General features: G+C 39.1%; 1 protein-coding gene across 1 annotated transcript; it reads right to left on the minus strand.

Moving 5' to 3' along the window:
* Positions 1–3,461: 3,461 nt before the first annotated feature.
* pard6a (par-6 family cell polarity regulator alpha) lies at positions 3,462–23,302 on the minus strand. The gene is made up of 6 exons (XM_087797536.1): positions 22,639–23,302; positions 15,647–15,869; positions 5,662–5,951; positions 5,465–5,590; positions 5,149–5,348; positions 3,462–4,433 (listed from the first exon to the last, which is right to left on the minus strand). Exons 1-6 carry the CDS (start codon positions 22,771–22,773, stop codon positions 4,139–4,141), a joined length of 1,269 nt encoding a protein of 422 aa, XP_087653662.1. The 5' UTR covers positions 22,774–23,302; the 3' UTR covers positions 3,462–4,138.
* Positions 23,303–27,735: the final 4,433 nt, after the last annotated feature.

Here is a 27,735-nt window from a genome sequence, read left to right on the forward strand (position 1 = left end):
TGTTTGTGTGTCTGTGGACTCATGTTTGTGTGTCTGTGGGCTGATGTTTGTGTGTCTGTGGACCCATGTTTATGTGTCTGTGGACTCATGTTTGTGTGTCTGTGGACTCATGTTTGTGTGTCTGTGGACTCATGTTTGTGTGTCTGTGGACCCATGTTTATGTGTCTGTGGACTCATGTTTGTGTGTCTGTGGGCTGATGTTTGTGTGTCTGTGGACCTATGTTTGTGTGTCTGTGGGCTCATGTTTGTGTGTCTGTGGACTCATGTTTGTGTGTCTGTGTAATCATGTTTGTGTGTCTGTGGACCCATGTTTATGTGTCTGTGGGCTCATGTTTGTGTGTCTGTGGACTCATGATTGTGTGTCTGTGGACTCATGTTTGTGTGTCTGTGGGCTCATGTTTGTGTGTCTGTGGACTCATGTTTGTGTGTCTGTGTAATCATGTTTGTGTGTCTGTGGACCCATGTTTGTGTGTCTGTGGGCTCATGTTTGTATGTCTGTTGACTTTTGTTTGTGTGTCTGTGGACTCATGTTTGTGTGTCCGTGTACTCATGTTTGTGTGTCTGTGGACTCATGTTTGTGTGTCTGTGGACTCATGTTTGTGTGTCTGTGGACTCATGTTTGTGTGTCTGTGGGCTCATGTTTGTGTGTCTGTGGGTGCATGTTTGTGTGTCTGCGTGTGTCTGTGGACTCATGTTTGTGTGTCTGTGGACTCATGTTTGTGTGTCTGTGGGCTCATGTTTGTGTGTCTGTGGACTCATGTTCGTGTGTCTGTGGACTCATGTTCGTGTGTCTGTGGACTCATGTTTGTGTGTCTGTGGACTCATGTTTGTGTGTCTGTGGACTCATGTTCGTGTGTCTGTGGACTCATGTTTGTGTGTCTGTGGACTAATATTTGTGTGTCTGTGGGCTCATGTTTGTGTGTCTGTGGGCTCATGTTTGTGTGTGTGTGTTTCAGACATTAAGCGGTTGCAGCAGTTCAACAATCCCAGCAGCATTGTGAGTGCAGAGAAAATTCTGATCCACTTCTTCCAGAAGAGATGAGACTTAAAATCACTGAAACTCACACACATACACATACACATACACAAACACATGCACACACAACATTTGTAAAAAATGTCTCTGTAAATATAATTTATTCAAGGAGCCGGAGTGTAAAAATAAAGTCTGTATATAACTTTGGTATGAGGGTGTTTCTTCAATGATATTAATCAAATACGCTATAAATGTATACATTTATTAATACAATATAATAAACCCCATTCAGAGGTTTAACATGTATGGGCGAAAACTATGTGGACCAATTTCAATGTTCTAAATCTCTATTTGTTTTATTTAGATTTTATTTCTATTCAAATAAATAATTTCGTTCCATTGACATGAGCCTGCAGCTCAACATGTGACCACTAGAGGGAGGCAAAGTAACATAGACGATGGGGGACTCGAACAATAACAATTTCAAGTCATCGATCCTCGATTTAAAGCTTAAAACACTTTTATTTTTTTTAAAAACAAAAGTCTAAGAAGTCTCGGTGCGAGTATTTCAAAGGCATGTCTGGATCTGAGTTTAACGTCAAACATCTGCGGCGTCACTTTCATGAAACACGAGCTTCATCTTCAGGTGTGTGTTTGAGTGACGTCAGTGCTCTGATGTGGGCTCGTGTCACGTCTGGGGTCAACTCCCGACTTCCTCGAACAGGAAGTGGGAGCTTTGAGACCGGAAATCAGGTGTGAGGGGAGAGTGAGCCTCTGTGGAGGAACAAACTGGCTCTTCATGAGGTCACGTGTCCTTCACCTCTACTGGGAGCTCAGTGATGAAGAAACAAGTCAAAGAAATACGTGAGGAAAACATGTTGAATTAATGTTCATTATTTTATTCATTATTACGTTTATTTACGACTAATTCAACTATAAAGCTTAGGTATCAAACTTGAGGCTCGTGACATGATATTCTGCAGGTCTTCATTTTTTTTAATAATATCTATAATATTTAAATCAAGGTAAAAAGAATAGATCATTACATCAAATGTTATCATTTGTATAGCTTTGATTATATAATTGAGATTGGACAGGATTAAAAAATAAAATAAATTACCCAAATTCACCGTTAAATCCACAGAGAAACATATAAAACATTAAAAAAGAAAATATAAATAACAATTTAATCAAAAATATTCAGAAAAAAAGACCACCTAGGTTTCAGCACAGTCTCCGCAAGAATTTTCCATTGATTTAAAACGTGTTAATTAAAATTAATCAAACTTTTTTTTTACTTTAATTATAGATAAATACATTATGGAAGGTTACATTGATATATGTTTATTTCTCATTAAATATGAACAAAAGCAAATAGTCATTAAAAGACAAATGGAGTTAAAAAGTGTGTCAATAAATGCACAAAAAAGGGCGAAATATAGCTACATTTAATAAATACAAATATTATTAAATAAAAATCTAAAATGTCCAATATTTATACATTTATAGTAGATTGCAAAAATACTTAAGTTCCTTCAATGTCAGTTTAACTGGAAAAAAACAACTTTATTTTTGGGGTTAATAAATAAGTATTTATAAAAAGCAAAATCAATTAAAATGGAATTTTGTGTCGACATCTTCAGACGAAACCGAAGGTCTGCAGATGAAAGACTGAGTAAAAGCCGCAGTGACTGAGAGGTTTGTTCTGCAGTCACAAGAGAGTTCTGATCCACGCTGAGCCGCTCAGATCCGCCGGGGCCAGAGTCCAGTTGGACCAGATCCTGCTCCGACCAATGTTGTGCACCTGAAGTAAAACCTGCTGTTTTATATATATATGTGTATTCAAACATCCATGATCTAACGATCTCCTCCGTGTACTCCAGTCTCCTCCTCATACTCAAAGCTTCAACTACAGTTGGACTGAAAATGTGTTTTGGTTTTTATTCCCCATTGAGTTAAACCCGTGAGCCCCTTTAAAGGCCTCGCCCCGGGTACTCTCCCCAAAATGCCACCCTTTAAGAGTCCCCCCTTTTTTCCTTCTCTTCGAAGAGCGAAGGATGAATGAACGTCGGCCTGAGCTTTGAGAAGAAAGTGAGATGCAGGAGAGTAATGAAAGAGAGCAGTGTGTGTGAGTGTGTGTGTGTCAGCCAGCCGGTTTGACTGTAAGGTAATACCCCCAGTGCTACACACACACACACACACACACTCACTCACACACACACAGTGATCAGACGGTTCAGACACGACAGGAATTTCCTCACTTCCTCTCACTCCCTTTCCACCTCCTGCTGTCTTTCCACCAAAATGTATTTTTTAACACAATTATTACAACTCTCCGCCATCAAATACACAACTTTTGTGTGTGTTTGTGTCACCGTGGTTTTCATCAGAGGTGCGCACACAGGTGCGGTGGATCGATAGCAACCGTGCTGGGAGGAGGCCCCGGGGCGGAGCCGGAAAAACACAAAAAAGGACAGTAAAGAGGTTGGTCTTCATGTCATCATTTATTTCTCCACATTCATCCACACAATAATAAAAATCCCTCTGCGATCTGTTCCGTGTGCAAACGCCGGCGTCACAAACTCGGCGAGCTCTTTTCGGAGATAAATATGAAATTTAAAAATTCAAATCAGGAGCGTTCATGCTGATCTGGGGCGACGACCTGAGCTGGGTGTGATCCGAGGACGTCGGCAGACGGGAGGAAATCATTCTTACAGCAGTACCGTAAAGATCAGAATAGATGAGAAGCATCATTTTAACGGACTCCACCCACCCCCCGCCCCCCCCTGAAAATCATGTTTATAGAAATACATTTACATGAACACATGAGTTTTCGTCGAAGATCTCTAAACAACTTTCCTGCCAAATACAAAACTAAAAATATTTCAGACTAAATGTTCACTCCTGACCCCAACTTCGATCCTCCCGGGGTCACGGCTGGCTCAGGTCGCCGCGCTGGAGTCCTTCGTGGGAGAACCTGGTTGTAAGAGTCGACGACATCACACCTCGTATGGCTTTGGAAGGGTGAACGTCCATGCAGGGTCGCCGGGTCGCTCCAGTCCACCACACAAATGGAAGATCGGCGTTTTTTTTTTTTTAAGAAACGTGTAAAGTGAAGGTGCTTTTTTTGTCAAAGTCCTGGTCCGCGCACCCCCACCTCGTCTACAGTGTTATGACGTTGCCGTCCTCCCGCAGGTTCTCCTGGCTGACCGTGTGGCCGGCGGTTCCGTTGTGATTGGAGCGGTCGGCGAGCGCGACGCCCATGCTGTTGGGCAGCGAGACGCTCTGGGGGAGGAGCCGGGTCGGCGCCGACTCGTACAGCCCGCCGCTCGCCGAGTCTCGGCTCAGGTCGGGGCTGTCGGAGAAACGGTGGGACTCGTACATCAGGAGGTCGTTCTCCATGATGAGGTCGCCGTCGTCCTCGTCGTCCTCGCTGTCGCCCTCGGCGATGCTGTTGCTGCGGTAACGATAGAAGCAGGAACATCAAATTAAAGCGTCAAACCTTTTTTTTTCAGTATTTGGTAAAAGTTGTATAATTGATTATTCGTTTTCAATTTATATTATTTCAGACATTGTGTACTTCATTATTATTATTATATAATAAATTATTAATAATGTTGAAAATTAGATTAGATGAAATGTAATGAACATTTATTCGAACTTACAAACTCAACAATGCAACCGTCTTTTTCAACAACCCTCTCAGCAACATTGACCTGAACAGCTCCCATAATGCTTTGCCGCCCAGCCCACCAATTACATCTGCCCAACACTTTTGACATGCAACCAGTTTTGTTGTGACCATAAGTAAGGTGAGTGCGGTTAGAAATCCCTTACACAAAATGATTTAACCCTTGTGTTTTCTCAGGGTCAAGGTGACCCAAAGGCCTGAAAATACAAATGTGTTTGTGGTATCCCTTGTGTTGTTTCTGGGTCAAGATGAACGACCTCAACCACTGCATATGTATTTCTAGAAGCCAGGGAAGTTGTTCATCTTGAGCAAAAGCGACACAAGGGATACAACAAACACATTTGTTTTCAGGCCTTTGGGTGACCTTGACCCTGAGATAAGAGACCACTGTAATGAAATATTTTAAAGCTCAATGGTTGTTTTATTTAACTAGTAAATGTATTTTAATAATTAAAATAAATAAACAAAGAACAGTTCTGACCTCGCTGTGAGTGGATTACTCTGGGAGGCGGGGCTTGGTGTCTCATGTGACAGAGCCGAGCCCGCGGACCCGGCCGAGCCCACGGAGCCCGAGTTCCCCAAGCTGCCCCTCCCTCCTCGGAGCGTCACGTTGTTCCTCTGGTTGGCCGGCTTCACCGTCACGATGAGGTTGTGGCTGTTCGCTACCATCATGTCCGTCACCTGACAAACACGGAGGAGATAGCATGATGCTACTGTCAGTAGATGTTTGTGGTCTGTTATGGTGAAGAAAGAGCTGAGCTAAAAGGGTAGAGGTGGGTTATGAGCGGGCTCGTCACCTGGTCCAGAGATTTTCCTGCTACATCGATGCCGTTGACCTCGAGGATTTCGTCGTTGACCCCCAGCAGACCCGTGCTCTCGGCGAGACCTCCACGGACCAGTCTCGAGATGAACACGCCCGGAACCTGCAGAGACCAGAACAGACGCGTGACCACCAGACCCGGGATGGACGACTATCCCCCAAAAAAACACCCACCTTCTCCACACCCTGGGGGGTCACGCGCACGCTGACCCCGTCGCGGATGTAGAAGCCCAGCGGTTTGTGCGTGCCGTGCTTGTGCAGGCGTACGCGCCGGTGCGTCTCGGGCAGGATGTCCACGTCGATGATGGAGGAGATCTGTCTGAAGTTCAGGGGCCGCCCGATCGTAAGGACCGGTTGTCTCTTGGAGTGTATCGAGCCAGATCCTGTGGTGCGCAGCCCCGTGAGACCCAGCCTATTCTTCTTTCTCTGGAGAGAGTTGGTGCCGTAAACCACGGGCTCGTCTTCTGGGAACAAAAAAGAAAGACATCATGAGATTAAAAGTCTCGAGTCCATCTTGTCCCGGCTGGCTGGTTTCTACTGGACCTGTTGATTAAAACATCACAGAGTTCCTCCAGGATTCTCTCTGGCATGGACTTCAGGGAGTCTGTCCGCCCTGCTGGAACTGAGCCTCCAGATCTTCAACGAATGTATAATGGACTGTGACATGAAAGCCCGGAGAGACGACATCAGCCTCGCTCTGCTCCAGTGACGGTTGCCATGGCTACAGGGAAGCTCTCGTGAGAAGAAGTGAGGAGGAACTGAGGACCTCGGGTGGTTTTGGGGTTCGGAAATTACTCTTCAGGGGACTTAACCCTGCATGCCTGGTCAGTTCATTGATGCTCCGACTCTGAATTCAACTCAATTTGACAAAGGTTCCTATTCTAGATCTGTTGGACATCAAGGTGGTTGTTGTGCCACAGCAAGTCTTGATTGATAACATCCTGACAGTCAGTGGGAGGAGCTTAAAACTGTCTGAAGGTACCAATTAGATAGTGTTGACAGGTTCTTTCACAGTTTGTTGGTTTTCTACCTCCTTCGTATCCTGACTCTGACGCCAATTGGTGCACATCGCTACTCCCTATTGACAGATTCGATGTCGATCCGGACTCTCTGGCTCCAGATTACTCCTCTTTGTTTCTCTTTCCAGACTCTGGATTATTTCAATCTACTGGAGCGACTCTCCTGGGCGAGGGTCGGGTTTAAGAGGTTTACCGGATTAACTCGGTGTAAACGTGTCGGATTTGGTCCAAGCGCCATTAAATCTCAGCTTGTTGTCCGTCAGAGCGTTAATCACATACGGTGGTTTTTATATTAAAATGATTGCAAACAAACGTGACAACACAACTTCTTCGACAAAGGCTTGAACGTTCGAGCTTCGGCCAGAGATTCTCGTTCCGGAACATTTCTGGGCCACGTTCCAGCGGCAACCGCACCTTTTTTTTTGTCTTTGTGTCAGTTTCTATTTTAGAAACACAAAATATTTACCAGGTCGTATCACAAGAGAAACAGAAGGAGGAAACAGAGTCATTTAAAAAAAATATATATATGTAGATGACTAAACATACATATGAAATTAAATTTTAGTTAAATAACATAGAAATTAAATTGAATATGATTAATAAATGTTTTTTTTTTTTTTAATTACAAAAAACAAAGACAATATAATACTTGCGTAAAAAGCACCACAAAATATGTAAAAAAATATATATAATGGAAGATATAATGACAAAAATATAATAAAACAACAATAATTTAGATTTTTGTGGAAACCGTAAAAAAGGGATTTAAAGCCATTCAAACTAAAACTTTTTTTTTCATTATTATAATTATATAAACTAAAGACAACATTTTATAATTAATTAATAATATTGAATTAAATGTTTTATATATATATATTTCTTTTTAAATAAGAACACATTATTCATATCTAAATTGTCTGAAAGTAAATGATAAAAGATTTTTGAAAGTAGATTAAGTAAGAAAGATTTTAAAGTAAATAAAAGTGTAAAATGAAAAAAGCAATATAAAAAGTCTCAAATTATATAATTAAAAAAGAATTTAAAAAAAAATTGCAAAGATGAATTAAACATAAATAAATACAATTAAATAATACATAATTATACATTTGTAAACCATCCAAAAGATGAGGATAATAAACATCAGATATTAGTATTTTTTAAATGAATTCCTAGGATGGCAGAATAAATATCAGCTCAAACACAAGAAGATGAGCTTCTGAATAATTACTCAGCAGATTTTCTTGCGACATCAAAACAAACCCCCCCCGGGATCTTCACGGGGGACAAAAGCAGGCGCTCAGCACGTTATATAAGACACTTAAATCCACATTTCCAGGCACGCCGTGACACAAAGCAACATCTGACGCGTCCGTCAGTCGCACAGAGGTTTGATTTGGTCGGCAGGAGAGGAAATCACGTCTCGGCTGGAGACGAATATCTGACCTGCTGCATTCTCCGCGCGGCATTCCTGTTTCTGGTCTGACCAAAACCCCGCAGGCCGACACGAACGCTCCCAACATGCAATTAACTAAGAAAAGCTCCTGAAACAAGTTTTCGAAACCACGGGGATGGTTTCTGCTGACGGGGGCTCGAGATAAAGACGAGCTGAGAAGAGGAACTTGTGAAGAAACGTCAAAATAAACGATAGTATTTATCGATTTCAAAGAGTTACTATGAGTGCATAGTAACATGGATTGCTTACGACAGAGCTAATGGCTACGGTGGAAACAGGTTGGGACACAAAGGCATAATTCCATCCGTTATCAGGGGAACATGGATCGGGTGGAATACCAGGGTCGGATCAGAGACATCTCCTGTCGTGGGTCTGTCCCGGGGCACCTTCCACTAGAACTGATGTTGAAGATGTTCTACCATGAGTTTCTTTTTTATGACTGAGCTTTGATCTCAAGAGAAATCTTTGTGTGATTTTGTTCTCGAGTGAATTTAAAGCTGCTAATCACAGGTGAAAGTCAAAATCCACCGCCAATGGCGAGCTTTTGCTTTCTTCACCACGACGGACACACAATCCTCAAGTATCTCACATTCCAGCCTGCCCTTGTGATCAACACACCATAAAAATGTAGCCATACTTGCTGTTCCTTGTACAATTTGGCCCTCAGTGACAAGTAGAATCACAAACTTCTTTCACTTCATCTTAAAGTGAGACCAGACTGCCGTTCACACACAGCAGCCGCTCTCGGTGAACCCTCCTGATGTTATTACAGAAAATTAGATTTGCTGAAAAGCCCTAAATCTTTTTTTTCTCTCTCAAATCATCGGGAGGATCAGGTTGTCAGGGTGCAGCCGGTGGTCAGGTCTTGAGGAGGACACAACGCAGCAGCCATGAGAATCTTCCATCCTCAACATTGAGCCGTTTGTTTTCTCACACCGTCCGATTATATTCCATCTTTGAACGTCAACACTGAGCTGAAACCAACACTGCGGAGAAACAACAATCACGGTCGGGATGTTGTCGCGCTGGAGGAAGAGTTTGTTGTTGCGGAGGATTACTCTCAGCGAGCCGGGGAGGGAAGTCAACGACGTGGAGAATATCAACGCACTTATTATTCCTGCAGAGCGTCGTCTTGAAACCACAATCAAAACTTCTTTCTACTGTCGATTGTTTTTTCTACTCAGACAAGTTTCTTCCGATGCAGGAAACATTTGCCACTAAAGATACACTTGGTTGTTTTTAGTGATACACTCATGTAATTATTTATTATTTTTTATATTTTCATATTTTCAGACTTAAACTTCCTGTTGCAGCTTAGTGAATAAACACTTGGTTCAGACTGTTGAAGAAAATAGAGATTGAGTTCGACATCCTTGAATGACAAGGGTGAACTATTGAATGTTACTAGTTTATATTACAGTTTTTTTGGATTGCTTATACACTAAAATCAAAAGTCGTACACAATTATAAAAAACCTTACACTCAAGGAGAAAAGGAGTTTGCCTGTCTTCTAGAGACTGTGTCTAAAGATGTTTGTGTCCATGTACGTGTGTGTCCATGTGTTTGTGTGTCCATGTGTGTGTGTATCCATATATGTGTGTGACCATAGATGTTTGTGTCCATGTGTTTGTGTGTATCCATATATGTGTGTGACCATAGATGTTTGTGTCCATGTGTTTGTGTGTATCCATATATGTGTGTGACCATAGATGTATGTGTCCATGTGTTTGTGTGTCCATGTGTGTGTGTCCATACATGTGTGTGACCATAGATGTTTGTGTCCATGTGTTTGTGTGTCCATGTGTGTGTGTATCCATATATGTGTGTGACCATAGATGTTTGTGTCCATGTGTTTGTGTGTCCATGTGTGTGTGTATCCATATATGTGTGTGACCATAGATGTTTGTGTCCATGTGTTTGTGTGTCCATGTGTGTGTATCCATACATGTGTGTGACCATAGATGTTTGGGTCCATGTGTTTGTGTGTCCATGTGTGTGTATCCATATATGTGTGTGACTACAGATGTTTGTGCCCATGTGTGTGTGTGTCCATGTGTGTGTATCCATACATGTGTGTGACCATAGATGTTTGTGTCCATGTGTTTGTGTGTCCATGTGTGTGTGTATCCATATATGTGTGTGACTACAGATGTTTGTGTCCATATACATGTGGTTCAATGTGTGTGTCTTCTATCTGCTGTATTTTCTTTTTTTGTCACTGAAATGTTGATATTAGAAAATGATCTTAAGGTCTCCACCTTGAAGGGACTCATTGTATCAACGGACTCTCGTAACCTCTCGTTCGCCCAGATTTCAGAGCAACTTTATAAAGTAATGAGTTGAAAACATGGTCATGATGAGGAACTTACTGCATCTTGGAGAGAAAGACTTCAATATTTGAAACGTCTTAGTTTGTGGCAAGAACTATCAGGCATAAAATCAGGTGGAGGAATTCCCAGGAGTGCCCGTGTGTGTGCTGAGTAGTCTCGAGATGCGTCTTCAAACAACTCTTTTGTGTCTTAAGTGTAGCTCATGCTTCTATGCTTGTGTTTCCTTCACATCACACTTGTTATATTATTGTATGGAGGCGTTCGATGGGTATCTGGAGCTCCGCCCCTCAGGCCAGTTTGGTTCCTATCCCTCCAATGACTTGCCTCAAAGAGCTCAGTGCTGCGTGTGTGTGTGTGTGTGTGTGTGTATCAGTGACCTCACTCTGAAGCGACCACCATCTGGAACGTGGGGGGGCTGACATATGGCCACATCCAGCTCATGAACAATGAGCTTGTGTTCAGACACAAAGACACTCACACCCTCATCACAGCCTCCACATCAATAATTCACAATTACACATTTTCCATTTTTGGAAACACTGCTCTTGTTTTCTCTTGTCGTTAAAGTTGTTAGAGAACTTAACTCGACTGATCTCCCTCCTACAGACGGGCCATAAGAAACAGGATCTGTGACGGGGCCCGACCCTGGAGGAGGGACGACCCCCACTGAGATCAAATCCCTGATAATACTGAGCAGGACTCAACACGGCCAGTCGCTGGTTTCCTTTGAAAACCACAACATGACCTTGAACTTTCTAGCACTTATGACATCCTTTTGATCTTTTTCATAACCTTAAACATCATAAAATGTTTTTAGTTAAAGTTCAACTAATGAGTGGATGTGAGTCTTAAATAGATGTTGACTCTATTGTGTCATCAGTGTGTGTTTGTACAAAACTCTATTTTCATTTAAATATTTACATTAGAAAATGATTTTAGGCCCCGCCCACTGAAAACATTTGTTTTTCTGGAGATGAAATCTTATTCACCATAACCACGCCCACTCTGTTGTGATTGGTTAAACATTGTGGTTCGTCACCGCGCGTCATCAATCCCGTAAGTCTCTACCTCCGAGGAACTCGTTGTATGAACAAAGCAGCATATTACAGCTGGCTGGAGGAGGAGTGAAGCTATTATTACGTCTACTCTCGTAACCTCTCATTCGCCCAGATTTCAGAGCAACTTTATAAAGTAATAAGTGTAAAACATGGTCATGATGAGGAACTTATTGCATCTTGGAGAGGAAGACTTCAATATTTGAAACATCCGAGTCAAAAGAGTTTTGCATTAGTTGCTCTTAAAGCAGCATACATGTATATATACAGGGATTTGTGAGAGTTGTTATACTGAAATAAAGAAGAGACTAAATATGAGGGTAAAACATGAAAGAATATGTTATTAAATAGCATAAAAAAACTTGGAAGGGGATAATAAGTTTTAAATAAAGATTTTTGAAAGTTTGTCAACACATTGTAAATATATTATACACTATATAAAAAAAACCATCTTAAAATGCCTATTTATGTTTACAATATAAGGAAGAAAGATGTAAAAAAAAAAGACATATTTGTTTAATTTGAATGATAACAAATACCAAGGAAAAATAGCCCAGAAACATAAAATATTGATTTTTAAATCTAAAATGTATCATAACAATGTATTTACATAATCAGTTTTATCTGGGGGCCATGTAAATAAGGTTTAAGGTCTCACGCAAGTCTTCTTTAAATGATGAGTAAAAAAGGGTAAAAATTATCAAAGAAAATGTCAGAAAAGGTTCATATGTAACTTAATACATTAAGAGATGGTATGAAAATGAGTCAAAGTTAAGCTTGTCAATTAATAAAATGGATATTTAATCAGAGATTTTAGGAATTAACTGCTTCATACTGGCAATAAATGAAGATTATTCAAATCAGAATGAGATTCTCGACAAATATTTGAAAAAACAAATTAAATCTTCATAATATCCGGAAAAAATAATTTTGCTTTGAAACATCAAATCGTAATTAAATGAATATTTTCAATTTAATGTATCTCTGTAAAGAGTTTCTTCTCAATCTTTTCACGGTCCATCGATTCGCTCCAGTTGATTTCCTGGCGAGATAAAGGGAAGGAAACGTTCTCTGAGCATCCTCACGCGTCAATAATTGATGCCTCCTCGCCACCGTTTGTACGGTCAGTGCCGGAGCGTTTGCTACCGACAGCTGGGCCGGTTTAAAAATACTTTGTGTGTCTCTCTCAGACACAAACCTGCTGCAGCTCCGTGTTTATTTGCGACGCCGGGTATTTATGGAAAGTCATTTGTGTGGTCGTCACAGTCGACTCTACTTCTCAGATTTCTGCTGTTTCGCGTCGCACGGCAGCACAATGACCCGACGAGCCGCGAGTAAGGTTGTGAGTTTAAAAGACGATTACGTCTGTGACCGCACAACAACAAATGATGGCAGGGATTCTAAAAATAGCCGTGAGGGCCACAGTGTGGAAGTGTTCCAAATTTTACTTTAAATTAGGTCTCTTCAAATAAACAAAGTTATTAAACTTGTTGATGATTATATTTTTGACGCTGTTATAAAATACTTTCGTAGTTATTTTATTAGCATCACGCCACGAAGAACTACTTCCTGTTTATATGTTTTTTCTCAGCTTCAATTCTCCACTCATGATGGTCTGGACCTTTCAACGTATTGTCAGGTCAAATAATCTGGATCTTATCATCATGATTATCAGAAAAGAAGGCTGCACATGGACAACAACATCTATGCAAATGTATAGACACAAAACACACAGTTTCCCTGGACGATGATGTTTGCCGATGATATAGTGATTTGGAGGTAGAGACGAGAAAATAATCCCCATAATTAAATTGTATTGGGGTTAATTATATAGTCATGGAGAAGAGATGAAGAGGGGTGAAGAAGAGGGTGAAGACAGGGTAGAGCGTGATAATCATCAGTCCAACACCGAGTCTGGTTCTGCTTGAGGTTTCTGCCTTACCGCTGTCAAACTGTGATTCACTCATTGTTGATTTTCTCAGATATGTTTTTCTTACCTCCAATATAGTCTTAAACTGTAAAGTGTTGATGATTTTACACTTTCAATTGAATTGAATTGAGTTTTCCCCAAAACAATACCATTGTAGGCAACAATCAATTGTAGCCATTAGCACAATGATGCTGCGTAACAAACTTTTTTTTTTACTAGAGGCGACAACACTATTCATGCTGTGACAGATGAGTCACAATGACACACAATTCTACACAACAAAAAGCACTTTTCTTCCTTTGTAATGACAAAAACCCCTAGAAGGTTGTTAGTTTGATTCTCTTCTTCACCACAACCACAACAAAAGCTGCACAAGAGCGACTGTCAAAGTGTCCATCAGCCCGATTGAAGATGCTCAGATTGATGATTGATGTTGATTAAAAAAACAACGTTATTGTCTGATTTATCGACAAATGTTACCACGGCAACAAGAACTGCAGCTACACAAACTGTTTCCTGCCCAAGTCGACATAATCCACTTATCAAACACCACTGGATGATGTAATGCTCTGACCAGATCCCTGCCCACACACAAGTGCACACACACACACAAGGGCAAACACACACACACAAGTGCACACAAACACGTGCAAACACACACACAAGTGGAAACACACACGTGCAAACACACACACATACACGTGGACGAAAAGACACAAACAAAGAAACGCACACACAAACACAGACATGCACACACGTGTGTGTATATGTGTCTAGTTTCTGTGTGTGTTCGAGTGTCGACAACATGAGTTGTAGCAGGTAGTAACACACGGAGCTGTTATGATTGATGGTGTCTTTGGGAGTCAGATAATCTCAGAGAGTGGCTAATGGCTTTTATCACTTTACCCTCAGACACAATCGCATGGACACACACACATGAAAACGAGCGCGCACAGACACACACAGACACACACGCACACGCACACACACACACACACACACACACACACACACACACACACACACACACACACACACACACACACACACACACACACACAGTGTCACTCTCTATCCATTTTCATTGGAGCTCGACCAGACAGTGTGAGGACGCTGTCATGGTGGAGCTGATTTGTCCTGGTAAGTCCAGGTTCAAAATCCATAAACGAGAGGAAAGAAAAGATTGATGGAAAAAAACATGAACAAATTGATAAAGAAAGAACAATTAAAGGTATGGAAATAAATAAATAAATAACCCTAAAACTACTGCATCTACTTGCTAACCAAGGTTAGAAACCTGATCACGACACTCACAGAGGTGTGTATTGGCAAGAATCTATATCTGCGATATACAGTATAGTGATATTATAAGAACAAGCATATATTTGTAGTATTGTTGAGTACTTGACTCTGGTGTTGTAGAATTTACAGACCACATGACTCTTGACAAAGTCGTAACTGCTTTAAAACTGCTGGAGCCACTGTATCCTCTCGTCCTCAGTCATCACTGCAATCTCGCGGGATTTCATTGTTCCTGTAGCTGAGCAGGACGTAATTACTGCTTCCATCAAGTGGCTGTAAGTTTAATTGCAACTCAAAAATAAACAAATGCTGATCACCTTGACCCAGAGACAACACATGGGATACCACAAACACATTTGTATAGTGATACTGTAGTAACAAGGATATATTTGTAGTATTGTCCAGTACTTGACTCTGGTGTTGTAGTATTTACAGACCACATGACTCTTGATGAAGTCGTAACTGCTTTCATTTGTTTTCAAACCAAAATATGTCCGAACATCAGCTTTAAATGCTGGAGTCACTGTATCCTCTCGTCCTCAGTCATCGCCGCAATCTTGCGTGATTTCACTGTTCCTGTAGCTGAGCAGGATGTAATTACTGCTTCCATCTAGTGGCCATAATTTTAAATGCAACACAAACTGTGTTTGTCTTATGTTGTCTTGGCTTTTTAGAGTTTTTAAATGTTTAGGCATTTTTAACTGTGTATTGTTTTTGATTGTTCAAGCGCTTTGTGACCCTGGTCTAGAAAGATCTTTCCAAATAACTATTACTTACTCACATACTTACTTACAAAAATTAACAAATGCCGATCACCTTGACCCAGAGACACAAAGGGATACCACAAACACATTTGTTTTCGGGCCTTCCGGTCAGCTTGACCCTGAGATAACACAAGTTAAGTAGATCAATAGTTTCTCACACCCATAGAAACTCAATGACCTCCAACAGACTGGATTTCTATCATCTTTGATATTTTCAAAAATGCACAATACATGTTTTTCAGTTTAAAATCTTGATGTTCCTAATCAGTGATAACAGGGAACATCAAGCCGGCGACGACCTCTCACCTCTCTTGGTGATGATGATGCGCAGCAGCGGGTTGGCCGACGACACGGCCTTGTAGAAGTTGTCGTCATTGTTGATGGGCAGCAGGTCTCCGTGGTCGTCGGCGTAGCCCAGCAGCACATCCAGATCCGGGATGCGGTGGATCTTCTGGAGCAGGCGGTAGAAGTCCTGGAAGCCGCCGGGCCCGTTCCTCTTCAGAGCGAAGCGCCGGTACTCGGCGTCGAACTGCCAAGACGGGGAAAAAAAAAAATCCATTAACAAATGGCACTGATGGAGTTTGGGTCAGAGCCAAGTCAATTCATGTGGCCTGAGAGAGTTTTAAATTCAAAGCTGGGCCACGTTTATTTCACTTCAAGAGCAGATATTGGAAAACAAGAAAAAAACACCTGATTATTTAGTTGTTATTAAAAAAGCGAAGGTGAAAAATCACTAATACATATTCCGAAATGAATAATCATGATTTAATAAAGGGTCGACTTTGAATTTAATTTAACAAAATGAAAATTACTGACTCACTAACATTTTCCATTATCTTGGTCTGGATGTGAGGATTTTCAAAATAATAGCGTCCCAATTTCGCCAGATGCAAGATTTATAGAGTGAAGGGGAAAAGCAAGACTTTGCAACCTTGCGCCGATACAACTTTAGAGAAATATCTGCGAACATAACGCCTGACAGTGACGTGTGGTTAAGTTCATGGCTGGTGAGGCACCGACTCAGATTTACAATCGTAAGAAGCCAAAAGAGCTTCATCATCATTGAACAGCAAATAACTGGTAATACTTTATCCTCATTCCTCGTTCAATTATATATACACAGAACATGTTTGTCTTACTGAGAAGGATTATTTTCTAGAAATCTAACTAGAATCTTTTCTAATTCATATTTACTGGAAACAAATTAAAGTATAAAGATTTGACCCACACAAATTATTATTTTGACCTTCAGTAAAATGTTGTTAATAAATCCGGTGCTTTTATCAATTTTAAAAAAGGTTGTCTATCAAAATGATAAGGAAAAATATGTATATTCTATTATATTTATAATATCATTTTTAAGGTCAAAAACGTCTAGAGGTGAGAAAGAGTACTGCTGTCCAGTGTATTGGATCAGACAGATATGAGGCACCACGCTGCAGTGCCTCACCCTAACATTTGCTTGATTGAGAAATACTCAAATAATAATAGTAGTATAGTGGTAATATTATGACTTTATTATTGCGTTCAAAAACAATGTTATTTTCATGTGTAGGATGTTGTTTGCTATATAACAACTGTCTGATACTAATGTATCGATGTGCAGGATTGTTTCGAGTTACAGAAAGGTTTGTTTATTTTTCTTGAATTGTTTTATTTTTGCAGGAAAACACTGCCACTGTATTGTATCATGGGTGTTAAAATGATCACAACTTTCCAGTCGTGTTGAAAATGCATCTTTAAGAACAATGATAATATGATATATTATAATGATATTTATTTCATGTACTTTTTTACCTTTTTATCCTGGCAGTAGAGGCAATGGCTACAGTAGCTACTGGCGACTGTTCTCTGACTGTCACGCTCTTATTTTTTTTTCGTCTTTCTAAATCTTCTCTTAAGGTGAAATTCAAATGACCAACAAGATAAACAGACCTAGTAACTACTGCAATATAAATAATTATCTTAATAATATATACATCTATTGATTATGTTTATGGTGAAGAAAAAGGACAAGTTTCAAACCCATCATTAAAAACAAACACATTTTCATTCCTGAGTTTGTTTCTGGATCCCCCTTTGCTACAACATTGCAATTGCAATATGATATTAAAAAAAAATTGTGTGCTTGCAAAATAATTGAATTAAAATAAAAATTAGATAATTCAAACAGAGTTCCTTCCATTAAGGTCCTCATTTCCTGTCAAAGTAAATTAGTTTTTAATTTTTGTCCGGTTCACATCGTGGACTGTTTTTGGATTTTTGGCCCCAGGAGTGATTGAGTTAAACACCCTTGAGCCACGTTTACTGAAGCAACTGAGGATGAAAACAAATGAACACGTTCCATCTGGTTTGGTGCCAATAACACGGAAGGAAATCTAGAATAAACTCAAGATTCCTCCGACAACACAACAGCTATCATAACAGTGATGCTTATCTGGAGGCACAGCTGCAGTGTTTTGATGATGAAGGATTGAAAACCTGCTACTAAATAATTCAGTTATCGAGACAAGAGGCGCAGAAATCACACATGAATCACTGTTTCGGTGATGCGTGGCCCTCGGGGGCCATCAAAGCGTTTTTTTTTTATTGTCTTCGATTCTTCTTGTTAAAGTGTTAGTTTTATAGATATGTGTTTTCAATTCAAAAAACCATCGAGTATGATTACTATTGAGCATTTGAATCTATATTTATTACTGTTTTTAAATACATTTTTTCTAAATATTATTATAAAAACTAATGTTTTTATAGTATTTTAATTAAACAATGTCATAAAATGTTTTTGGTTTATGAAAAAAAGATAATTTAAGACAATTCTTTGTTTCAAAAGTAACATTTTTCATATATTTCACTTAAAAAAAAAGACTTTATAAATGGATGAGGAAATGCAATTTTTCCAATCATTTAGAAAATCGTGTTATGATCAGTTGTTGATAGATTAAACTATTTATTCAATTGTAGTCGTGTATAGAAAAAAATAATTAAATACAAAAAGATAATATTGTTTTGTACTAATATACGTTTTACAATGCGATTAATCAAGACAGAAAGAGAGCGAGTGACTCAACATAAAATAACTAAAATGTTTATTTTCTTGAGCAACATAATCGTTCTATTTGATCATTAATAATCATATTAAGCAGAAGCAAACACGTTTGACGACGACAATAGTATTGTTGGACCCTCCCCCATCTGTCAAACCAGTCGAGGCGGCGTCCGTCAGGATCTGGTTCTACTGGAGTTTCTCCTCCAGGTCTCGCTCGCTCTGGTTCTGCTAATTCTACCGTGAGCCGCCGAGCCGGAGCGAACGCTCGAGCAGAGCTCCGGCTGGTGCAGGTTGCGACACAGTTTGTTGTTTTGATCCCGATTAAAGAGTTTTATTTCAGGTTTAAAGTGAGGAAAGAACAACGTGAGGTTTAAGTGAGAGGATCCTCTTTGGGTGACCAAAGCAAAGTATGGTCTGAGACTTCTGACCCGTTCAATGTGACCATTATGTTTAGTTCCATCACTTAGTTCGGGGATATTTATACATTCAATAAAGATATTTTATAATACCCTTTCTTGTATAAAAAGGTTGCCAAAACTAATTTTTAAAGCCAGATTTTTTAATTGTATTTTTGTATTTTTCTTTTTTTTTATATCTATAATTAGAAAGATGTCTTCCTTTTTAGCTCTCATTTTAAATTTAAATCATTGTAATGCAAATAAAAAAATAAAAAAATAATAATAATTAAATTAAATATACTTGTAATGTGCTAAAAAAACTATGAATATATCTCCTTTTTATTTGATTCCCTTTTCAAACTAAGGAATTTATTATTCATTTTTTATTCTCCATGTCTATGTTTATTTCTCAAATAATTACATAACATCTTCAGATTTTTCTTCAGCTTTTCTATCAGTTTTCTGCATCTTTTCATTTCTTTCCCCTAAAGAAATGTTCTGTTCCGAGCTTTATCATCAGTGTGACGTGCTGGTGATGATAATACAGAGGAAGGCTGATCATGAAGAACTAACCAAGGACAGTTTGTTGTTCCGAGTCAACGATAGGGAAGAAGAAAATAGAAGTGGGTGAGTAACGGGAGAAAGTCAGGACGGGAAGAGGAACTATCGAAACATGGTGAACTTTAATCTTTCGCTTAAATGAGGATGTTCGCCTCGTTTATAGTGCTTTTAAAATAAAATTAATCCTCTTTAATTGTCTAATGTTGTCTCCTCTTGTAGTAAATGGTCAGATTTTCTATTAATATTATACAATAATCTGCTCTTACCTCATCTTTAACTCTTGTATATCAAGACATAATGATTCTCTTGCTCGCACACGTGTGCGAAATGACATGTCAACAGAAACGCGTCCATGTTCAACCCTCAAGTCTTTCTCAAGAACCCCTACCGTCTTGACACCAGACTCCTGATAACACTGGTTTCCTCCCACAGACACCGACACCAACATTAGTGATGTTAGCCATGAAGCCAGTAGAAGTGAGGGTGAGGGCGATCGTTCCTCCAGGGAGCCGCGAGGACACCGTGACACATCCTGAAACATCTTGTTATTTTCCTCCACACACTGAGTCAAACTGCTCGAGGTCTTTCAATATGGCGGTCGCTCCGTTCCCTCCATAGCTGGAGCGCAAACAACAATGTTGGTATCTTCCTATTCTTATCCTCCGCCATTAAACTTGACTTATTCGTTCTTTTAAAACTGCGTTTGACATTTTTCTGAAGATAGACTGAAATAAAAGACACATTGAAAATGAAACCAAAGCTTATAATATCAAATAAGTAAGTAAGTAAGTAATTTGTATTTATATAGCGCTTTTCCATACCAGGGTCACAAAGCGCTTAAACAATCAAAACAATACTCAATAAAATATATACTTTAAAGGTCAGGTAGAATAACACAAATATTTAGCTATATTTGAGGTATTTATTTAGCCATTAGCACAACAATGATTGTCATTAAATCCTTAAATGTTTAAAGGTGAAAAAGTTCGGAGGATGTGGATGAGTTTCTCTAAATCGGAGACCATGATTCTCAGAAGAAAGTAAAGGCTGTAACTGAGAAGGTGTAGTTTCCTGGGGTATTGTTCACAAGTGAGGGAAATAAGAGATGGACAGATGTCTGTCTTCAATCATTAAGAATGAGCTTAGCTAAAAGACAAAGCTCTACATTGACGGTAGACTTCTACTCTCTACCTGTGGACGACAGCTTTGTAGTGACTGAAAAGACAGGAGTGATGTCATCACAGCAGCCACACAAACACGAGGTTCTAAGAGTGACTTTGAGCAGGTTTTGAACCGACAACCATCTTTAAATGAGAGGCTGCAGCACTAATCGCTGCCGCCAATGACCAGAAAACATCAATTTAACCGTGAATCATAACGACGACCTTGACAATAGCCGAGTCTTGCATCAGCCCTCAAGAATGTTCGAACGCAAACATGAACTTTTTGTGTCACCTGTTCTCACCTGACAGGAAACTATTCATCGCTATATAAATATGTCGACTCAACGTACACGTACGTGTGATTAGAAACTTAAATATGTGAGAAACTCAACGCAAGATAAAGAGCTACATTCTTCACATGGTTTCTCACACTGATACAAACGACCGGTAATGAAGAGAGGAACCACAGAGCTAATGACAGCGGGCGAAGATAGTTTCGTAACAGCAATTATTGTCACCTGATCCGAGGACGTGTCGTTGATGAAAACAAATCATACGTTGACGTCATTATTTATTTTAAACATTCGTTATATCGAAACTACATAGCACATTTTTTTTAATGATTTATGAATTTAACTATTAGTTTACATTCTTGAAAACTGTGGCTTTAAAAAAAACCCACACAATTAATATTATGTTTTTAATATCATTTTAATTTATTCAACTAATATTCAATATCGTCCTCTTAATATTCAAATCTTCCCCCAAAGGATTCTGGGACATTCTCAAGTTTAAATATGATGATATGATAATATTTTTAAATGTTATATTATATATTAAATACATTTAAATTGCAAACAGTTTGAACTAAAAAATAAACATGCAAAGAAATTCAGCTTTAAAAAAAAAAAAGGTTATTATTTCTATAGATTTGACACTGAAAACTTTCCAACCCTCGCTCTTCCTTCACACTATAAAAATATCACAGAAATATTCTGGAATTTACCTTTAGACGTCCAAATCCAAATACAACACTGCTGAGTCAGACTCTGATGAGTCAACATGTGTGGATATGAACTGAACTATGCAGGACATAAGTCACTTATTGATGCTCCAGTGTTGAGCCAATCAGCAGCCACGATACTAAGGAGCTCGGATCACTGTATGTCATCCATCAATGTTACAGAAAAAAAAATAAAAAACTCATCAATTATCCCCAATACATTGAAGTAGTCAAGTGCTATCTATTGGTACTTCAACTACAAAACATCCTAGCACTGAAGATTAACAAGACAGGTGAACTAGTACTTATATTTTGCCATTAATTAAGTTTTAAAACAACTTCTAAAAGTAAAAATATGTCTGTGAAGCAGAACATCAGTGTCATAAAACTATCTCAACAATAACAATGTGGCTATGTTGAGTATGTACAGAAGTATCAATGACATCGCATGAGAGTATTGTTACTACATACACAAGACAAAAACTGCAAATATAACTTTTACGAGCAGGTCGTCGTTGCCGTATATAGAACTGCAATAATGTCAGTTCAATATGATCTCACGGTACAGTGAATACTCCTAAAAACTTCACTTGATTGACTTTGTTTACATATTATTGATCAATAATAATAATAATAATATGTATAATAATTGATGTATCAATGACATTCTGACCACTCGTGACCCTCGTGTTAGTTTTACTACTTCAGGTCAAGTTTTTTTTTTACTGTCAGGTGGTTGTTGATCAAGGATCCTTGACTTTGGAACAGTCTCAGGGAAAGAAAAGTAGATATAAACATTTTTTTAAAGTGATGTTTTTTGTATTTTCCTTCCCTTACTGCGTTTCTTTTAGTATTCACAATGTTTTTGTTGGACTCGTTTTTGTGTTTATAAACATTCTTTGTATTAAAATCTATGAGATTTAAACGAATTAAATATGGTTATGATGTATTTATTTAAGGCGGGATTCATGTCACTACACTGAAACTAAAAAAACAATGTTTTGATTTGATATTACCGTAATATTTGCATGGCGCGCGCAGCGAGAATCTGAGCGAGGGGTGAAGGTTCGATTGCGGATGAAGCAAGGCAGTGTCAGGGCCCGGCTAGTAGCTCTACGGAGACTCACTTTGCTCTTGACCTCCACCACGTTGTCCGTGGATTTCATCGGCGTCCGCTGCTGCTGCTGCTGCTGCTGCTGCTGCTGCGGCTGCGGCTGCTGCCTGGACATGGTGCTCCGAGGAGACACTGCGGATAAAACCATCCGCCGAGAGTCGCGCGTCTACGGCTTCGCTCGTCCGTCAGGAGCTGCTCCGAGGCTCCATGATCCGGGTCACGACAAGCGCTCGCTTCCTCGCCTCGTCCCGGAGTGTTGTGGGGTTTTTTTTTCCTGTCCGCTCAGAGCCAGGACTAGACGCTCGCGACAGGTGGAGTCCAGTGGATCCAGTCTAGATGTGGACCAGCGTCGTCCTTCCTCCTCCTCCTCAGACCTGGCAAGACGGGAGCTGCTGGAGGAGGCGGGCTGTGACGTCACAACAACACACAATACTATTTTTTTTTTTTTTTTCAATGAGAGATACATTTTTACATTCCAGATTTAATCGTTACTTTAACTTTAATAAAATGTTTTCGTCCTTCGTTTAGCTTTTGATGCTAACTGACGTAACAGTTTATATGTTGACGTCATTGTTCAACTGTCGTTATATCGAAAGCACATAGCAAACATATTTTATGTAAAATAATAATTGATTTTGGGGGATTTTAATTTTTCTTTTTGTTATAAATTCTTAATATCTGTGGATTTAATACAATACAAAAAGCAGATATGATATGTATTATTATAATTTGTATTTGTCAACTTATATTCATTAGATAACTTTCCTCATTTTAATTATGATTTTCTTCATGTCCCCCAAAAGATTCTGGGATATTTACAAGTTTAAATATGAATAATTATCTTCAAAATAATTTTGCTTTTGATGCTAATGTACGTACAAATGTAATTTGTTTACGTGTCGTTGACGACAAGAATTTATATGTTGACGTCATTTTTCAACAGTCATTACATCGAAAGCAAATTGGAAAAATATTTTATGTAAAATAATAATTCATTTTGAGGGATTTTATATTTTTTAATTTCTTTTGTTATACATTCTTAATATCTGTGGATTTTTAATACAATAAATCAAACAGATATGATATATATTATCATCTTTTTTTTTCGTCAACTTATATTCATTAGATAACTTTCCTCATTTTAATTTTGATTTTCTTTATTTTACATCTTCCCCCAAAAGATTCCTGGACATTCACAAGTTTAAATATGAATAATAATCTTCAATATAATTTTGCTTGTGATGCTAACTGCTAGCAATTGACCTATCTCGAGTTATAGTATAATTGATTTATTATATTTTTTAATATTCAACTCTAGTATAAGTATATGTATAAGTATAAATATAAGGAAACATTGTTTATTATGGCTACATGGTGCCAATGAGTTAGTTAATGTAAGACTTGACAAAGTACATAAAGACAAGTACATAAAACAATCACAAAAACAACAGCGAACCATCTAAAAGTATCTTTTTAAAAATCAAAAATAATGACATAAAAAACACAAAAGAAACTTTTAAGATGAATAAGGTATAAAAAAAATCTTTGGTACAAAAAAAAGGTATAACAATAAATAATGTACTCAACAAACATTCCAAAAATAAAAGTTTGGCAAAATGTATATTTATCTTAATCACCTGGTCAAAGTTTAAACGGTAAAATCTTATGGAATATTTGTGATTAAGTTCATGACGATAAAGATGACTCAACAGAACGAAACGATGTGTTCTGGACAGTGCAGCAACAGAACCAAACGCCTGATAAGCAAAACACGTAAACACGTGTGTACCAAGTGACTAATGCTGCTGCTTTAACTTAACAACTGTTTGTGTTCCGCTCTGTTTTCTTCACACTCCTCGTTCCCTCCTCCACTGCTGACCCTCAGTACCAGCCTGTACTCGGACCTCAAGTGCCTGTTTATGTAAGAACCTCAACCTTCAAAACATCATCCAAACCAATCCCGAAGAGAAAAAGTCGACTTCTAAATGGATTTTCATCATCTCCCGAGTTTTTTTTTTACCCTCCTTCTGAATGATGGAACGTTGAGATGGGGAGGATCTTGATTGAGTCGTTCACGCGCGTGTTCCTGGAATGTGGGAACATTCATCAGTTGTAGTGTTTTGACCCTAAAATGTGACCCGAATCTTTCAAAAAAAGCTTCACATGTTATCACATTTTACTTCTCTGAGTTTGGATCCATTGAGGACTTTCTAGCTTCAACTTATGTCCGTCAAAATTCCACTTAAAATAAGAAAAATATATTTCCATACTTGGACAGGACTTTCAGTGCTACTCATTTTTACTGCAACCAGCGAGCGAAATGGTAGTTTGACCTCGACACTTTGAGAGCCCCCCAACGTCTCATTCTGTCCAATTATTTAATATCCAATTATTTAAGAAGGAAGTAAAGGTAGTTCTGTCTAATTATTCTGTCCAATTATTTAATGTTAACATTCATGTAGTATATCAGTGTCATCAGAATAAAGAATGGTTGAATGTAACATTTCTAATGAAACTTGGATTCTTTAATAAAAATTTTAAAAAAATAATTATACATTATATATATAATGATATTCTTAATCCGATCATTTAAAATATATATCTTAATTTAGTATTTTTCAATTTGTAGCCTTTAAAATCAATGTGTATAATACTATACACATTCATTGAATTTAAAAGCCTATTTATAAAAAAAACATTGAATTCAGAAAGTAAACTTTTGAACTATTGGGTTAAAAATAAAAAGCACTATGTGTACAAAAAATACTTTATTTTGAAACATATAACAAAAATTCAACCAATCTGAATACAAATTATTGAATTCAATTCAATGCTAAAGATAAAAACATTTCAATTAAAAAAAATCAAAGTTTAATGCGTTTATTTCAGAAATGAACGCAGATGTTTATTCAAATGAAATCCCCAAAACAATACATTTAGATTATTCCAAGAACAAACTTATTGTTTTGGTCTTCCAGCACATTGTAGCAAAACAAACTTGTTGCTGAGTTATCTAAGCCCCGTGACTGGGTCAGACTTGGACCTCCATGATCGCCTCAGCAGAAGATACTACTCTGACCAAAACTATGACTTACTTTACAAAGAGAACAGAAACCAGCAATACAAGCACAATAGTACCTGGTCCTACTTCAGATACCAGTTGAACATTCTTCTCACCTGAGGCTTTGTGTATCTGTACCTGACTCACCACTCACTTCCTGTCATGTCGCCCCCCCCCCCCCCCCCCCCCCTCAGTGTGAGTGACAGACTCTGATAGAGAAGTGTGTGTGAGCAGGTATGTCAACTATGTGAACCGGTCCAGTCAGTGCGCTCACTTCAGATTGTGAGGGAGGTTTTGTTCTGCTCTCTGGTTCTGGAATCATCATTTTGAAACACGTTCAATCTACAGAATTTATTTCTTTTTCTTTACATTCCTTCCGTGTTGCTTTTCCGAACCCGACTGGGCTGGAAAACTACCATCACCCTGACTTTATCTCACATTCCTGAGCGAGGCGAAGAAGTGCAGCGAGAAGCCGTGGAAGGTTCTCTTTGTCCGGTCGGCCTCACGTATGCGCGCTATGCTCGGTATGTTCAAAGCTCTGGTCTGCGGAGGCCGGTTCTGGGCGTGAGCTTCGGAGCCGTCGGACAGGTTCGACGCGTGTCTGGTGCCGACTGGATGCTGAAGTGACAATGGAGGGTTGGTCATAATCATGTTCGCACACATTTGTTTATGAAGTGATTGTCGGGAGTGATACACCAGGACCTATGACACAGTGAAGGAGGAACTTTATATCTCTCAAGAAAGATAGTTCTGGTTCTAAGAACGAGTGAGGTAGACCTCCAAGTATGAACTCTGAATCCATTCCCTCTCAGGCAGAGCAAGAAAATTCCTTGAATGACTTGTTAGGGTTGGACTGATGTGACTAATGTCAGTGGTCACATCAGCCCACAGAATGACCGGATGCTAAGAAAGAGACGAGGTGAGTTTAAGAGGAATCCAGGACTTCTCGAAAGTGATTCCATCAGGCGCAGAGTTAACCAGACTTTACCGACAGACTGCCAACATCCACAAGAAGTCCCTAACTGGTAGTCCGCCCAACTGCGACCACAAGTATTGCTTGTGATGGCGGACAAGACTCTGTTGAGGCCTCACATTATCTCTCAAAGTTAAGGGTCTGCAGTGACAGTTTCAACAAGCTGATAAGACTCGCTACGACTCTCAGGTCGACCCAGAAGTGACAGATACGTTTAAAGGGTCATTCTGACTACTGCACCCTCCATGTTTTGACTTGTCATAATTGAGAGGTAAGCTTCGGTTTTGCCTGGCAGAACTGGTGTTCATTTGTCTGGCTTTGCTACAATGGTACCTTTAAGTGGTTCTCGTCTTACCCTTCCGGGCGCAGTTTCAGTGTATCTGCCAATCAAATGAGGTCTGAATCGGCGGATCTTTCGTGTGGAGTCCCTCAAGGTTCTGTTCTGGGTCCTTCATTGTTTTTGCTGTACTTGATTCCCCTGGGTAAAATAATTCAGAGATTTCCTAATGTTTCTTACTTCATAAATATAAATTACTTACTTACTTACTTACTTTAAAACGGTGGGACCAACAGACCTGAACAGGATTTAGTTTTGGTGAGCGTCTGGGTTACGCAATTGGCAAATTCGAGCTGAAATGAAACTGAAATTAAGAACTAACTTTCAGTTCCTTTTCAATCTGGATTTCACTGGTGCCATTAAGGTACAAAGTATTAGTAACCTAGAGAGAATTGATACTTCCTTGCTGTCATCTCTGAGGATGTTTTGTGAACGTGGGGTCAGGTGTCAACCGAAAACATCTTGGTCATGCTATGGAATGCTGATGGTTGGTGCAACAAACAATAAACCAGAAGATACAACCTGTGTATGTCAAGTTCCCGCCCCCCCCCCAAAAATGGTGGGCCATATATGTAATTATAATGCGTCCAGATGAGTTTAAAATGCCTGGTCTAGACAAAGACATGACTCTTTATGGGAGTGACATCATCACAAAAAGATGAAATCATCCTCATGTCAGCCGTCAATCTCTCACACTAGACGTACGCGCACACTGTCGACGGTTCAAATATTGAACGGA

The sequence above is a fragment of the Callionymus lyra genome, chromosome 8 (assembly GCF_982586985.1).
Source record: "Callionymus lyra chromosome 8, fCalLyr1.hap1.1, whole genome shotgun sequence".
NCBI classification, from domain to species: Eukaryota; Metazoa; Chordata; class Actinopteri; order Syngnathiformes; family Callionymidae; genus Callionymus; species Callionymus lyra.